General features: G+C 45.0%; 1 protein-coding gene across 1 annotated transcript; it reads left to right on the top strand.

Annotated features, from left to right (window-relative positions):
* The first annotated feature begins 4,787 nt into the window (after positions 1 to 4,787).
* On the top strand, positions 4,788 to 14,009 carry LOC132420145 (acyl-coenzyme A thioesterase 1-like). Its single transcript, XM_060004268.1, has 3 exons — positions 4,788 to 5,781; positions 10,417 to 10,619; positions 13,096 to 14,009. The coding sequence occupies exons 1-3, from the start codon at positions 5,196 to 5,198 to the stop codon at positions 13,699 to 13,701; spliced, it is 1,395 nt and encodes a 464-aa protein (XP_059860251.1). The 5' UTR covers positions 4,788 to 5,195; the 3' UTR covers positions 13,702 to 14,009.
* Positions 14,010 to 14,292: the final 283 nt, after the last annotated feature.

The following is a 14,292-nucleotide window of genomic DNA, read 5'->3' as shown; positions in this document are numbered from 1 at the left end:
CCCCTACCAGGGACTGAACCTGGGCCAGAGCAGTGAAAGTCCTAACCACTGGACTGCCAGGGAATTCCCTCCCCTCTACTTTCTAATTCCCATTATTTGCCATGCACTCATACAGGTACACTGCTGTCTCATGAGATTACTCTGGAAATGCTGCCATAAAGATAATCTGTTAAAACTCTTTTATATTAGGTTTCAAAACCAAGGTCTGGAGAGCAGACGTGACTAAGATCACAGTACTGCTTAGTACCTGAAGCAACACACTGATACTTTGACACTTAATCCAAAATATTTTCAACTACTTCTGTCTGTCTCTTATCATTCATCTGATGCTAATAAGCTCCTTTCACATACTGATGAAGCAGCAGTGTTTTGAAATTACCTTCAAAGTGGCTTCCCACACACAGTCTTCAAAGGGAAGCAAGTTTCTTCCATCTTAAACCTTCCTTAGTTTTAGGTTCCAAAGTTGCTTATATTGGTTACTAGGCAACCACCTCTTTAGAATTCCATGAGTCTACTCACAGAACCCTATGGGTTCAATCAGGGGTATCTTCAGCTATTTATTAAATTTCCTTCTTTGTAAATTGAACTTTGGGAAGTTGCATTGTATTTACTGATTGGTGGCAAAATGGATTTCTTGGTCATCCTTTGAAAAATAAACCTCTAGGTCTATGCAGCTCAATGTCCCCGCCCCACCATTTGTTCATAAGTCCTACTGAGAAAGAGACAGAGCAAGGGAACACATGAACACCCAGCTCTGGCATGCTTCAGACCACCAGGTTGATAGAACAAACGGTAAAGCAGAATGAGTGTCTTTGGGACCTTTCCCATTCCCCTTTCATCTCTGCCCCTGCTTAATCTCCTTCCTTCACACAGTTCAGTTCCATCTCCCCTGCTTCCCAAATTCTGGCTAGGTTGTCAGCCAATAACACTATTTTTTTCACAAGGGGACTCTTCAAGTCCTATATTTTTAATAATAAAATTCCAGGCCTACAGAATACTGGTCTTCAGGCTTCCCCTTGTGAAGAGAACTAATTTGTCCTGACAGTAAAGAAGATCTCTGGCCATAATGTTCTGTCTGTCTCGTTGATCTGGGGCTGTGCTATTCAGGTGGTTACCATCTCTTGCTGACCAACCTGAACACTAACTTTAGTACCAGGGCTCAGTTTGTGCTCAGACTCTGGGTCCCTCACAAAAGAGTGAAAGGACATGTTCTCTGAGATGAAATGAATGAAAGAATTAAAAAATTAAATATTAAAACACTGGTTAAGGGCTTCCCTGGTGGCGCAGTGGTTGGGAGTCCGCCTGCCGATGTAGGGGACAGGGGTTCGTGCCCCGGTACGGGAGGATCCCACATGCCGCGGAGCGGCTGGGCCGGTGAGCCATGGCCGCTGAGCCTGCGCGTCCGGAGCCTGTGCTCCGCAATGGGAGAGGCCACAGCAGCGAGAGGCCCGCGTAACGCAAAAAAAACAAAAACAAAAACACTGGTTAAGGTTCCTCAAGAAATTAAAATTAACATGTGATCCAGCAATTCCATTTCTGGGTATATACCCAAAGAATTGAAAGCAGAGGCTCATACAGATGTTTGTACGCCCATGCTCATAGCATATTCACAACAGCCAAAAGGTGGAAGCAACCTAAATGTCCATCGATGGATGAATGGATAAACAGAATGTGGTATATACATACAATAGAATATTATTCAGCTTTAAAAAGGAATAAAATGCCGGTACATGCTACATATATGGGTGAACCTGGAAGATATTATGCAAAGTGAAATAAGCCAGACGCAAAAGGACATATACTGTATGATTCCACTGATCTAAGGTACTTAGAATAGTCAAATAATAGCTACAGAAAGTGGAATTATGATGTCCAAGGGGCTCTGGTGGAGAGGGAGGAATGAGGAGTTGTTTAATAGGTACAGAATTTCAGTTTGGGTGATGAAAAAGGAGATAGGGTTAAAGGTTGCACAACAATGTGAATGTACTTAAGTAACTATGCATTTTAAAATGGTAAATTTTATCTTTGTATATTACCACAGTTTAAAAAAACCAACCCTGTTTAATTATAAAAGCCATGTGTTTTTTGGTGATAGAAATTCTGCACAAAGAAGAAAATTAAAACTACTCATGATACCCCAAAGCCTAAGAGACAACAGTTTAGGGTAGCTTTCTACTAGTCTTTTTTTTTTTTTAATGTTTATATATATATATATATACACATATATATATAAAGTTCTACAAACTGTTCTCTACCTGCTTTCAATGTCATGAAAATTTCCTCATCATATTCTGCTATATCATTTTTAATGGCTACATCTCTTCTGTTGTATTACTGCATTACAATCAAATTGACTAAACCAAATTTATCTTGCTAGTTTCTTTTTCCTCTGTTAAAACAACGATATGGTAAACATTGTTATAGCCAAATATTTACACACATTTATGAATGTTTATTTAGGCAAAGTTTCTAGAGTGGAATTGTGAGTCAAAGAGAATGCATCTTTTAAATATTTTTAACCAGGTTGCTCTGAAAAGGTCATACCAGTGTGTATATCCACCAACAGTATATGAATGTCTGTTTCCCAAATCTTCTCAACTAGGACATCATCATGTGAGAAACAAAGCATAATGGTTCAGAGCACAGGCTCTGGAATTGGATTGCAAAGGTATAAATCCCAGCATTTCCACTTTCTAGCTGTGTGATCTTCTGCAAATCAATTCACCTCTCTGGGCCTTAATTTTCTCATAAGGTTCTTGTAAGGATTAAGAGTTAGCTATTATTATTTACCATCTTTAGTTTGAGTCTCATGCACAAAATACACTGTGAAGTATCCCACAGAACCAGTACAAAAGTAATTAGAGCTAAAGGGAGTTGCATGATTAATGACCAGCAGGACAGGAGAACATTTGAAACTAGGTAAAAAGTCTTGTCTGGGAAGCTCATGGGGGTGGCCTTATTAGGAGCAGAGGCAAACACAGGTTTTGTGGGTTTGAAGCTTATACAATTTGCAGGTTTCTCTAATAGAAAGGATATGAATTCACGAATGTAAAATCAAGTACAAGGCCTTGGAAGGGGCCTGCAGTTAAGTTTGATGAAAAATTCACCACTGGATGGAACCCATAGCTTATGAAATAGTGGGAAAAGGTGAGCAGTCCAGGGCGAGAGAGAGATAACATTTGCCTAAATGGAGCAATATAAGAGTCCAGATAACAAAATAACAACTTTTACCTCATTTGGCTGTTTTTACACCCATAAGGAATGAAAGTGAGGTCACACAGCTAGTAAGACGCCAGGCCCCTTAGTTGTGGAATGGTGTGGAAAAATAATCATAATAGACAAATAACATACAAGCAAAACACCATGGTGCACATTTTATTTTTATTTTCTTTTTTTTTTTGGCCGTGCCGCACAGCATGGAGAACTTCCCCTAACAGGGATCGAACTCATGCTCCCTGTATTGGAAGGGCAGTGTCTTAGCCACTGGACCGCCAGGGAGGTCTTTCTTTTTTTTTTTTTTTTTTTATGGTGCACATTTTAAAAGAAAAGACATGATTATTAGCTGGTGTGAATTACTCAACAAAGTGACAAAACTCAATTCCAGTCCACTCCTCTGGCAATTAATGTTACCGAACATAAGTCCATGTGCCTGACGCACAGTGAGGCCAAACAATACCAAAACGTTGGAGTTTGGAACAGAGAAAGGTTTATTGCAGGGCCATGCAAAGAGATTGGTGGCTCATGCCTTAAAAACCCCAAACTCCCCTAAAGCTTTCAGCAAAGCCCTTTTATAGGAAAGGTGGAGGGGGCGTAGTTAGTTGTTGCAAACTTCTTGATGTTAGATCCTTTTTTAAAAAAAAAAATTATGTATTTATTTAGTCGGCACCAGGTCCTAGTTGCAGCATGCTTGCAGGATCTAGTTCCCCGACCCCCTGCATTGGGAGCGGGGAGTCTTACCCACTGGACCACCAGGGATGTCCCAGATCCTTTGTTCTTGAGGTCAGGTCAGGTCAAGGTCAGGTAACGATATTCTCATAAATCTCCACCAAACAAATGTTATTCTCTGTTCCGGCCTGAAAGGGCAAGGTCCCAAGGCACAACTTTCACCCTCAGGGCCGGGTCCCCACACCCTGCCCAGCCGTCATCACTGAGAGAGCAAGGCGTCCAGAACCCAACTGGCCCTCAGGCTCTTCAGGCCGCCCAAAAGGCGGAGGTCAGGTCCCACAGACTGCGACCCAGGCAGACTACCGCTGCCATTAGGTCGCAGAGACGGGCATGGGGGAGAGGTTCACCACTTTCTCAAGGCCTGGGCCCCGCCAGTGGGCAGCCTTGGCAAGGGCTCTGAAGCCCTACAGGACACAGCCCCCAGCATGTCCTGGGGCTCCCCAGCGCACCTGCTGGCAGGAGGCTGCGGAGGGCCTGGAGGGCCCCAGGGAGAAGGCCGTGGTCTGATCCACCTCTTACCTCACTCTCCGCTGGAGGACCACCGCCGGTCGGACAGTTGGCGGAGAAGGACCGCTAATCGCCTCTCTAACCTTCCCGCTTTCGGGTTCTCACGGTAACCGGTCGCCCAGAGTAACTGCGTGCAGCAAATGCTGCGCGCCAAGGGCTGCTCGCTGCCCCGCTCCACCACAGGATCTCGGGCAGGCTCAGGGGCTCGGTCCCGCCGAGGGGCCGGCGCTGCCTCAGCTGCCGTCGGCCTTATCAGCTGGGCTGGGGGCGGGGCCAGAGACCGGGGTCGCCCCGGTCGGCCCGAGGCCCGCGTCGGAGCCAATCGGGCGGATGGCTGCAGGAGGCAGCGGCGGCCGCACGCTCCTACATCATAGAGGCCCGGGGTCCGGCCGGCGCGCCCTACCCTATTACATTAATTTTGGAGACCGGACACTTTGTTAAGTGCCAGGTTCCTTCAGGGGCAGCCCGGTCCAGCCCACGCTGCACGAACCAAAGAACTTCTGAGAGGCAAAACTAGGAAAATTCTTCCCAACATAAAGTTCCTGTGTGTCTGCTTTCGCTCTTGCTTTTAAAGGTCGGCCACTGATCGGCAGGACTTCGCGGCCCTCCAAAGAGTTAGAGCAGGCTGCTCGGCCCCATGAGGCCTTAGGCTGCAGGTAGGCAGCCTGTCGCTAGAGGGACTCTCGTTTCTAACCTTCTTCACAGCCCTCTGAAGTTGACCTGAGATCTGAAAAAGGCGCAAAATGGTGGTCTCATTTCCGGCTCTCCTGCGACCCTTCCGACTCTGTCGATGGGACCCGACACCCTGGGCGCGGTTGGCAGGGCCTACAAAGCTCAGGACCGGTGACCCAAACTCTTGGGCCCCTGCCAGGATGGCGGTGACAGTGACGCTGGAGCCCGCGGGCCGCTGCCGCTGGGACGAGCCCGTGCGCATCGCCGTGCGCGGCCTGGCCCCGGGACAGCCGGTCACGCTGCGCGCGTCCCTGCGCGACGAGAAGGACGAGCTCTTCCGAGCCCACGCGCGCTACTGCGCCGACGCCCACGGCCAGCTGGACCTCGAGCGCGCGCCCGCGCTGGGCGGCAGCTTCACGGGCCTCGAGCCCATGGGGCTCCTCTGGGCTCTGGAGCCCGAGAAGCCCTTGCTGCGGCTGGTGAAGCGGGACGTACAGACGCCCTTCGCCGTGGAGCTGGAGGTGCTCGATGGCCACGACCCGGAGGCCGGAGGGCTCCTGGGCCGGGCGGTGCACGAGCGCGACTTCCTGGCGCCGGGGGTGCGGCGCGAGCCCGTGCGCGTGGGCCGGGTGCGCGCCACGCTCTTCTTGCCGCCGGGTAAGCCCCCTGCTTCCCTAACTGTTTATCTTGTCTGTGAGAGAGAAAGGTAGTAAGTAGGTAGCTCCCAACATTCCGAAGGTCTGTGGGGCCTGAAAATTTCGAGTAGACAAGAATGGAACGTAAGGCTGGCTGGGGAGGTGGCTCTGCTGCTCCAAGACAGAGGTCAGAACGAAGACATCGCAAGGAAAGGGTAAAGACAGTTGTAATTAAAAAAAAAAAAAAGTATAAGGAGTTTGCAGTTTTTAAAGTTTTCTTTCTAAAGTTTCTCAGTTTTACAACTTTGCTTCTAACTCCCAGAGTATATTAAGATTTAAGAAAATTACCATGAAGGAAGAAGGCCTCTTGCTATCCACTGGAAATCTTCTGAATTATTGGTTAATTTTACCATTACATAAAAAGCAACAGGCCAATGAAAAAGTTAAAAGATGCTTGTCCTGATTAGGATCAGGGAAATGCAAAGTAAAACTAAACACTACACTCAACACCCTCAAAATTTAGAAGTCTAACATTACCAGTTTTTGACCAGTATGTGGAGGAAAAGGAACTCCCATACACTGCTAAAAGGAACACAGAATCTTCCTGCCAATTCAGGGGACACGGGTTCAAGCCCTGGTCCGGGAAGATCCCACATGCCGCAGAGCAACTAACCCAGTGCACCACAACTACTGAGCCTGCGCTCTAGAGCCCGTGAGCCACAACTACTGAAGCCCGCGCTCCACAACAAGAGAAGCCACCACATTGAGAAGCCCACTGTGAAGAGTAGCCCCTGCTCACCGCAACTAGAGAAAGCCTGCCAGCAGCAACAAAGACCCAACGCAGCCAAAAATAAAATAAATAATTGTTTTTAAAAAAGGAACACAATTATTCATCTACTCTGGAAAAAATTGCTTTTACTTAGAAAGTTGACTGTCATTCTACTCCTGGTGCACCAATAGGTATTTATGTTTGTAAGAGCAAAAACAACTGGAAACAGCCTAAATGTCCATCAGCAATAAAACTGATGAATAAATTGAGGTATATTTATAGCACAAAAGTGATTGAAATATAGTCACAAGAATCAAGGGACTTCCCTGATGGTCCAGTGGTCAAGAATCCACCTTCCAATGCAGGGGACACGGGTTCGATCCCTGGTGAGGGAACTAAGATCCCACATGCCGCAGGGCAACTAAGCCTGCGTGCCACAGCAACTAAGACCCCACACAGCCCAAAATAAATATTTTTTAAAAACCAAGAATCAAAATGGATGAACCTCAAAAACAGTGTTGATGGAAACATCAAGTCCCCAAAGAACACATTCAGTATCATTACATTCAGATAAAATTCAAAAATTAGGCGAAATAAACAAAATGCCATTTAAGGAATACTTACAAGTAGTAAGACTGTAAAGAAAATCAAGAGATTGATAAAATTCAGAATAGTGGAAAAATGAGGGAAGGGGAACAGGTACTGACAGGGCTTTGATGGTTAGTACTGAATTATTAAAGTTCTGAGTATAAAGTACTTGCCTTATAAATTGTCCTTAAAATTTGCACATTAAATACAAACTTCTAATGTAAATAGTGAAAATGTGACATAACTAAACTTATACACAGTAGGTAGCTTTTTTTTTTTTTTTTTTTTGCGGTACACGGGCCTCTCACTGTTGTGGCCTCTCCTGTTGCGGAGCACAGGCTCCGGACGCACAGGCTCAGCGGCCATGGCTCACAGGCCAAGCCGCTCCGCGGCATGTGGGATCCTCCCGGACCGGGGCACGAACCCATGTCCCCTGCATCGGCAGGCGGACTCTCAACCACTGCGCCACTAGGGAAGCCCATAGGTAGCTGTCTGAGTCTAGCATAATGTATTTGAGATTCATTCCTGTTGCTCCATATATTGGTAGTTCCTTCTTCTTGTGTCTTAGAAGTTTCCCATTAGATGGATGCTGCACAGTTTGTTTATTCTTTCTCCAGTTGGAGGACATTTGGGTTTCAAGTCTTTGGAGATTAAGAATAAAGTCACTGGAAACACTTGCATCCAAGTTTTTGTGTGAACACAAGTTTTCATTTTTCTTGGGTAAATACCAGGGAGTGAGATTGCTGGGTCATAACCTAAGTGTATGTTTAACTTTATAAGAAATTGTAAGCTGTTTTCCAAAGTGATTGTATCATTTTGCACCCCCACTGTTGCCCTTAAATATAAAAGTTAGTTACTTGACTAACAAAAATGGGTTAATTTGGGAATAGCAGAGAATTGCAAATTGGAACAAGCAAGCTACGGCTAAAACCATAGGTAAGTGCAACAAAGCAAGGAGAAGAACGCTATTTTATAGAGAAAAAGGAGGAAGCTGGGAGGAGTTGTTTTGAACAAAAGTCCATCAGAAAAAAGAGAGTTTGGGATAATGGTGATTTTTTACTGTTGAGTTGTTGGGGTAGTCAGTTTCTTGGAGGGGAGGCCATTTACATCTTTTGCTGTTGGGGCCTGTAGTTGATGATTCTTTCCTGTTGATGTAATTGACAATTCTTCCTATAATTGACATGGAGTGGTACTGCAGCAAAGCTCCCCAATTCTGTCCTCCTTACTCCGTTGTAGTGAGGTTTCCCTTTATTAGTTTTCACATTTCTCCCTTTTAATCACGATCTTTCTCCAAAACCATCGATGATCAGGAGTCAGTGGAGTGGCTTTTTGTCCTTCTGTGTCAGGAAGAACCTTTCCTGGGTGTCATGTCCCTTGTTAGAGGGAAACTGCACAGAGTGGAAACCTAGTGAGGTCACATTTGAGTAACAAGGAGGGGTAGGAGGGAGAACTTTCAGGAACTTTCCATCTATAGTCCATATTTCTCAAGACCCTAAGAAGTAGAGATCATCTCTTTTGGTATATATCATTTTTACAGAGGTTTGACAGGAAACAAGTATAGAATCAAAAGTAACATGACAATTCCAAATTGTATGATGATTCTAAACCAGGATCCTAGGCCTGAAGATAGCCAACTGAACAAATATTTATTGGCACTTACTCTGATTTCGGGGAGAAAAGTTCTCCCTACTGAGGTGAATCCAGAGCCATGGATGCCTCCTGGAAGTCCCCGTTTAAAGCAGCCAGGAGAGCAAAATAGACTAGCAAATACAACAAGGGCATCGTCAATCTAAAACAGTTAACCAAGTGCATTCAGGAAGGTACAGTGCAGGCATAAATAAACATGAGGCAACAGCTAATGAACTCTTCATGAAGATAGCAAAACTTCGAAGACATTTTAAAACAGTATTCTTACCTTAAAAGAACTGTTTGTAACCAATTGTGTAATTACTGGCATAGCATGTGAGGTTGCAAGTTCAGTTACCCTGAATCTGGATAAGAATCCAGAGTCAGTTAACAGTCCAGATGAAAAGACGAATGTGAATCCTGAACTTTCTAACAGTACTGGCCCTGACGTCTTAGCAAAGCTGTCTGGTCAGATGTCGTGCGCTTCAATTCTAGGAAATCTTTACTTTCAGGTCATCCTATGATGTGAGGTCCAGTGAGGGTCTGGTGCTTTTTTTCAGATGTGTCATGTAAGTGAAGAGTCTGTTCCCTGGAGTTTGGCAGCACAAGGGTTGTTTAGCAGTAATTGAAAGTAATTGAAAGGGGCCTTCCCAGTGGGGTCAAAAAAAGTCTTTCTGGAGGTGTCTTTTTCAAGAGGAAATCTCCAGGATACAAGGTATGATGCTTAAGGTCTTCATCTCCTGGGATTGCTCTGTGACAAGATTGCTCTGCCAAAGCATGATTATTTTTAATGGAAGCAACTAGGTCTTTACAGTATGAAATATACCTCCTTTTATCAGCTGTGAATCAAAAGAGGCAGGGGCCAGGTGCATTAGATGTCCTGTGACTATCGCAAAGGGTGAGAGCTTATGAGTTCCAGAGGGGGTGGATCTGAGATTTAGAAGGACCAACGGCAATGCTTTTGGCCAAGGTATTTGGAGGGTTTGTATGAATTTTGCCAATTTAGTCTTTTTTTTAAAAAAAATTATTTATTTATTGGCTGCGTTGGATCTTAGTTGCAGCACTTGGGATCTTTGTTGCGGCATGCAGACTTCTTAGTTGCAGCATGTGGACTGTTAGCTGCGGCATGCATTCAGGATCTAGTTCCCTGACCAGGGATTGAATCCCGGCCCCCTGCATTGGGAACACAGAGTCTTACCCACTGGGCCACCAGGGAAGTCCTGCCAATTGAGTCTTTGTTGTTGTTGTTGTTGTTTTGGCTGCACTGGGTGTTCATTGCAGGCTCTAGAGCACAGGCTCAGTAGTTGTGGTGCACGGGCTTAGTTGCTCTGCGGCACGTGGGATCTTCCTGGACCAGGGCTTGAACCCATGTCCCCTGCATTGGCAGGTAGATTCTTAACCACTGCGCCACCAGGGAAGTCCCTTTAAATTATTTTTAACCACAAAAATAGTACATGTTCTTTGTAAAAATCTGTGGGGCTTTGAGGCCCCAGGTATAGCAGGGAATGTGGGTTTAGCCTATGCCACAGTCTGGATCTTTGAAGACCAGAGCCACTCAGCATTTCTGATTGTCAACAGAAAACTCTGACATCACCAAATAGGTAAAAATGGCTTTTGACGCCACTGCAAAGAGTTTCAAGTATAGTTTAGTCTTGTGTTTTGTCTCTTCCCAAGGACCTGCACCCTTTCCTGGGATTGTGGACATTTCTGGAACTGGACGTGGCCTTCCGGAATATCGAGCTAGTCTGCTGGCTGGGAAGGGTTTTGCTGTGATGGCTCTGGCTTATTATAACTATGAAGACCTCCCCAAGAGCATAGAGAACCTCCACCTGGAGTACTTTGAAGAAGCTATGAACTACCTGCTTAATCACCCTCAGGTTGGAACTTCCTCTAATTTTTATGTTCTGCCTATCAGTTCTCCTTCTCTTAAATGCTCTTGGTTTTCACAGAACTTGACAAATTCATGACAGCCCTTTCCTGCCCCCAACACACACTACCTTTCATAGTCGCTTTTCCCAGACAGTTTCCATGCAATTAGATGTAGCCGTAATAGATTTCCTGCTAGTAAAGATGTCCTAGTTGGAATTATGGAATTTTAAATTCCAGTATTTTATACTATTTCATTACAAGCCCAAACACATTGAGAACCCTGGGTTTGACACAGGAAGTAGAGGAAAAGGGGAACGAGATCAGTGTCTCTAGTTTAAATGTTTGTGTTTAATAAACCTCTCCTCCATGTGCCCCTCTGAGAGCAGAGGATTCAGTTTTAAAGAACCTGGTGACAAAGAACCTAGGTAGTACGGAGCGTTTGGAGGGCTCAGGATATCAGAGGATTAGAAGATAGACCTTGCTTATTTTATAATTCAGTCAGAGCTCAAGGGGGATGGAAGTGCTGGAGCTCTTAGAAAATGTGATGGGGTGTAGTGGAACCGGCACAATATGTTTGATAGAGAAAAGTTAAATTTGAGGTTTGATTTTGCCACTTAACTAGCTTCATGACCTTGGGGCCTCTGTTTCTTCCTCTCAAAAGTTGGGATGACAGTAATATCCCATTCCGAGTATCTTTATGAGAAATAAGTGGCTGAAAACAGTTAAGAGTGCTCTTGTAGAAACCATAACAACAACAACAACAACAAAAAGTGCTGTTGAGAGGTCAATAAAAAGGCATTTGTAACAGAAGAGTTTGGTAATTGACAAGAAGAGTCCTTATGGAATAGGGCAAACCCAAATTACCCTGGAGGGGATTGAGTAGAAAATGAAGAAAGAAAATAACTACAAAATTTCCCACAAGTTTTGCTGTGAAAGGGAGTAGAAAACTGGGGCAGAGTGGATTTAATCTCAAAGGATTGTTATTAAAATGTAAGAGGTACTAGAGCTTGGGGTACACTGACAGGGATGAGCCAGTAGAGAGGAAAGTTATGAAGGAGAGAAGGAGGAAGTAATTGCAGGAGCAAAGTCCCTGAGGATGACAATAGATGGGATCCCAAGCACAAGCAGAGGGCGGCCTTGAATTAGAGATACCTTGGAAACAGGAAGGAAGGAGGAGAGCTTGATTCATGTAGAACTACGTAGACTTGGAAGGGAAAATTAAGGACAAGTTCCTACCTGATAGCTTCTATTTTTAGTGAAGGGGAATAGGGGTTAAAGGGGCTTACAGAGGTAGGAGACAAGGTGGAATGGCCTTTTGGAGAAGTGGAAAGCAAACATCAGGGAAGCAGGATTGAGGGGCAATATGGACGCTTATTTGAAATTTGTGGTCATGACATGAAAGTAAGATCTGTCCGCACGAGCATATATATATATTTTAAATTAATTAATTTATTTTTGGCTGCGTTGGGTCTTTGTTGCTGCGTGCAGGCTTTCTCTAGTTGTGGCAAGTGGGGCTACTCCGTTGCGGTGCGCAGGCTTCTCATTGCGGTGGCTTCTCTTGTTGAGGTGCATGGGCTCTAGGCACACAGGCTCAGTAGTTGTGGCTCGCGGGCTCTAGAGAACAGGTTCAGTAGTTGTGGCGCACGGGCTTAGCTGCTCTACGGCATGTGGGATCTTCCTGGACCAGGGCTCGAACCCGTGCCCCCTGCATTGGCAGGTGAATTCTTAACCACTACACCACCAGGGAAGCCCAACAAGCATGCATTTTTTCCTCCAGCAGTGTTCATTTGCACAAATGCAGGCCAGGAGGAAGTGAATAACAGGTGCTAACCGAGGTGAGCACTTTTCTAGGCGAGTAGGACCAAAGGGAGAGCGGTATTAAGGGAGTTAGGAGTGTTTGCAGGGGAGCGATAATAATGATGAAGCTTGAAATCTAAGCTTGAAATCTAAGCCGGATGAGGTGAGAAGTGAGAAAATGAGAGGTACTGATAGGGAAAAAATGGTAGTCAAGGTCTCAAAGAGGTGGGAGTGGGCAGTACTAGAATTGCTAAACTGGAGGTAAATAAATTGGTGATTAGACAGTAGAATGCTTGAAGCTGATGTTTTGGAGATGATGTACTTATTGATGACTTGACTTAGGTTATGACAATGGGAGTGTGTGTCTGAGGTCGGGGAGAGAAAAAGATAATGGGAGGTTTGGAGGTCAAGGAACTGAGAGGCCAAAGTATTTAGTTGTCGTCTGAGAGGCCAAAGTATTTAGTTGTCGTCCACATGGTTGAAGACACCAGGAATGGTGATGGAGAAATTGTGGAAAGCAAGGTAGAGAGGAAGGCTAAGTCAGTATCCCAAGGCTGCAAACCCTGATAAGTGGGAGAGCCCAGATCCACGCTCAGTTCTAACCGACTCTCAAGTCCAGGCGCTACTCGCCACACTGCACTGTTCACGGACTCACTCATTCTCCTTTTCCCTTTGGCCTTTTCTCAGGTAAAGGGCCCAGGGGTAGGGCTGCTTGGGATTTCCAAAGGAGGCGAACTCTGCCTCTCCATGGCCTCGTTCCTGAAGGGCATCACCGCGGCTGTCATCATCAATGGCTCTGTGGCCAGTGTCGGCGGAACCTTACACTACAAGGGTGAGACACTGCCGCCTGTGGGGGTCAGCCGAAGTCGATTCAAGGTGACCAAAGATGGCCTAACAGACATTTTGGATGTCCTGAACAGCCCTTTGGAAGGACCTGATCAGAAGAGCTTCATTCCTGTGGAAAGGGCTGAGTGTGCCTTCCTGTTCCTTGTGGGTCAGGATGACCACAACTGGAAGAGTGAATTCTATGCTAATGAGGCCTCTAAACGCTTGCAGGCCCATAGTAAGGCGAAGCCCCAGATCATCTGTTACCCAGGGGCGGGACACTACATTGAGCCTCCTTACTTCCCCATGTGCCGGGCTTCCCTGCACACCTTGGTGGGCAGTCCTGTCCTCTGGGGAGGGGAGCCCAGGGCTCATGCCAGGGCCCAGGTGGATGCTTGGCAGCAGCTCCAGACTTTCTTCCACAAACACTTGGGTGGGGAAAAGGGGCCAATCCCAGGAATGCTGTAATCGTTTATCCCGGGGACAGCTGCCACAATTAGGTTTTTTGTAGGTTTTTTTTTTGTAGGTTTTTTTTGTAGTTTTTTTGTAGGTTTTTTTTGTAGTTTTTTTGTAGTTTTTTTTTGTAGTTTTTTTCTTTTTAATAATTACTTCAGTGTTAAAGTGAATGTACCAAGAAATTTTCAAGATATTTATAAATTACATACTTTTTCAGTTGTTTGGGAGGAGAGTGATTCTACAGAGAACACAACAGGTGGAGAAAGCATGCCCTTTAGTGTCTAACAACACATAACTGACAAGACTTTAGCTCTGAAAGGAAAAGAGTAATACCTGGTACACAATTGGTGCTTAGTTATTATTTGAATAATTTACTATTGATTTTGTTTAATAATTAATTTATAAATAAATGATTACCTACTGTGGAAGAAAAGCATACAAAATATCAAAAATATTATCAGATCTGAGTTTCTAATTTAAGAATGGAAGTGAACATCTTAGCTGTAAGTTACTATACTAGTTATAGAACTACTTAGATGAAAAAAATTACTAAAAATTTTCAAAGCAAGTATGGTTTTAGTTCTTTGATATCTTCTCCTTGAA

The sequence above is a fragment of the Delphinus delphis genome, chromosome 2 (assembly GCF_949987515.2).
Source record: "Delphinus delphis chromosome 2, mDelDel1.2, whole genome shotgun sequence".
Lineage (NCBI taxonomy): Eukaryota > Metazoa > Chordata > Mammalia > Artiodactyla > Delphinidae > Delphinus > Delphinus delphis.
Note: the sequence above shows the minus strand (reverse complement) of the source record. Positions and strands in the feature narration are given on the sequence as shown.

Bases quoted from the DNA above. Each gene is read 5' to 3' on its own strand.
- LOC132420145 (XM_060004268.1), top strand. From the start codon at position 5,196: ATGGTGGTCTCATTTCCGGCTCTCCTGCGACCCTTCCGACTCTGTCGA. The intron at 5,782-10,416 runs GTAAGCCCCCTG...TCTCTTCCCAAG, and splicing joins CACGCTCTTCTTGCCGCCGG to GACCTGCACCCTTTCCTGGG. The intron at 10,620-13,095 runs GTTGGAACTTCC...GCCTTTTCTCAG, and splicing joins ACCTGCTTAATCACCCTCAG to GTAAAGGGCCCAGGGGTAGG.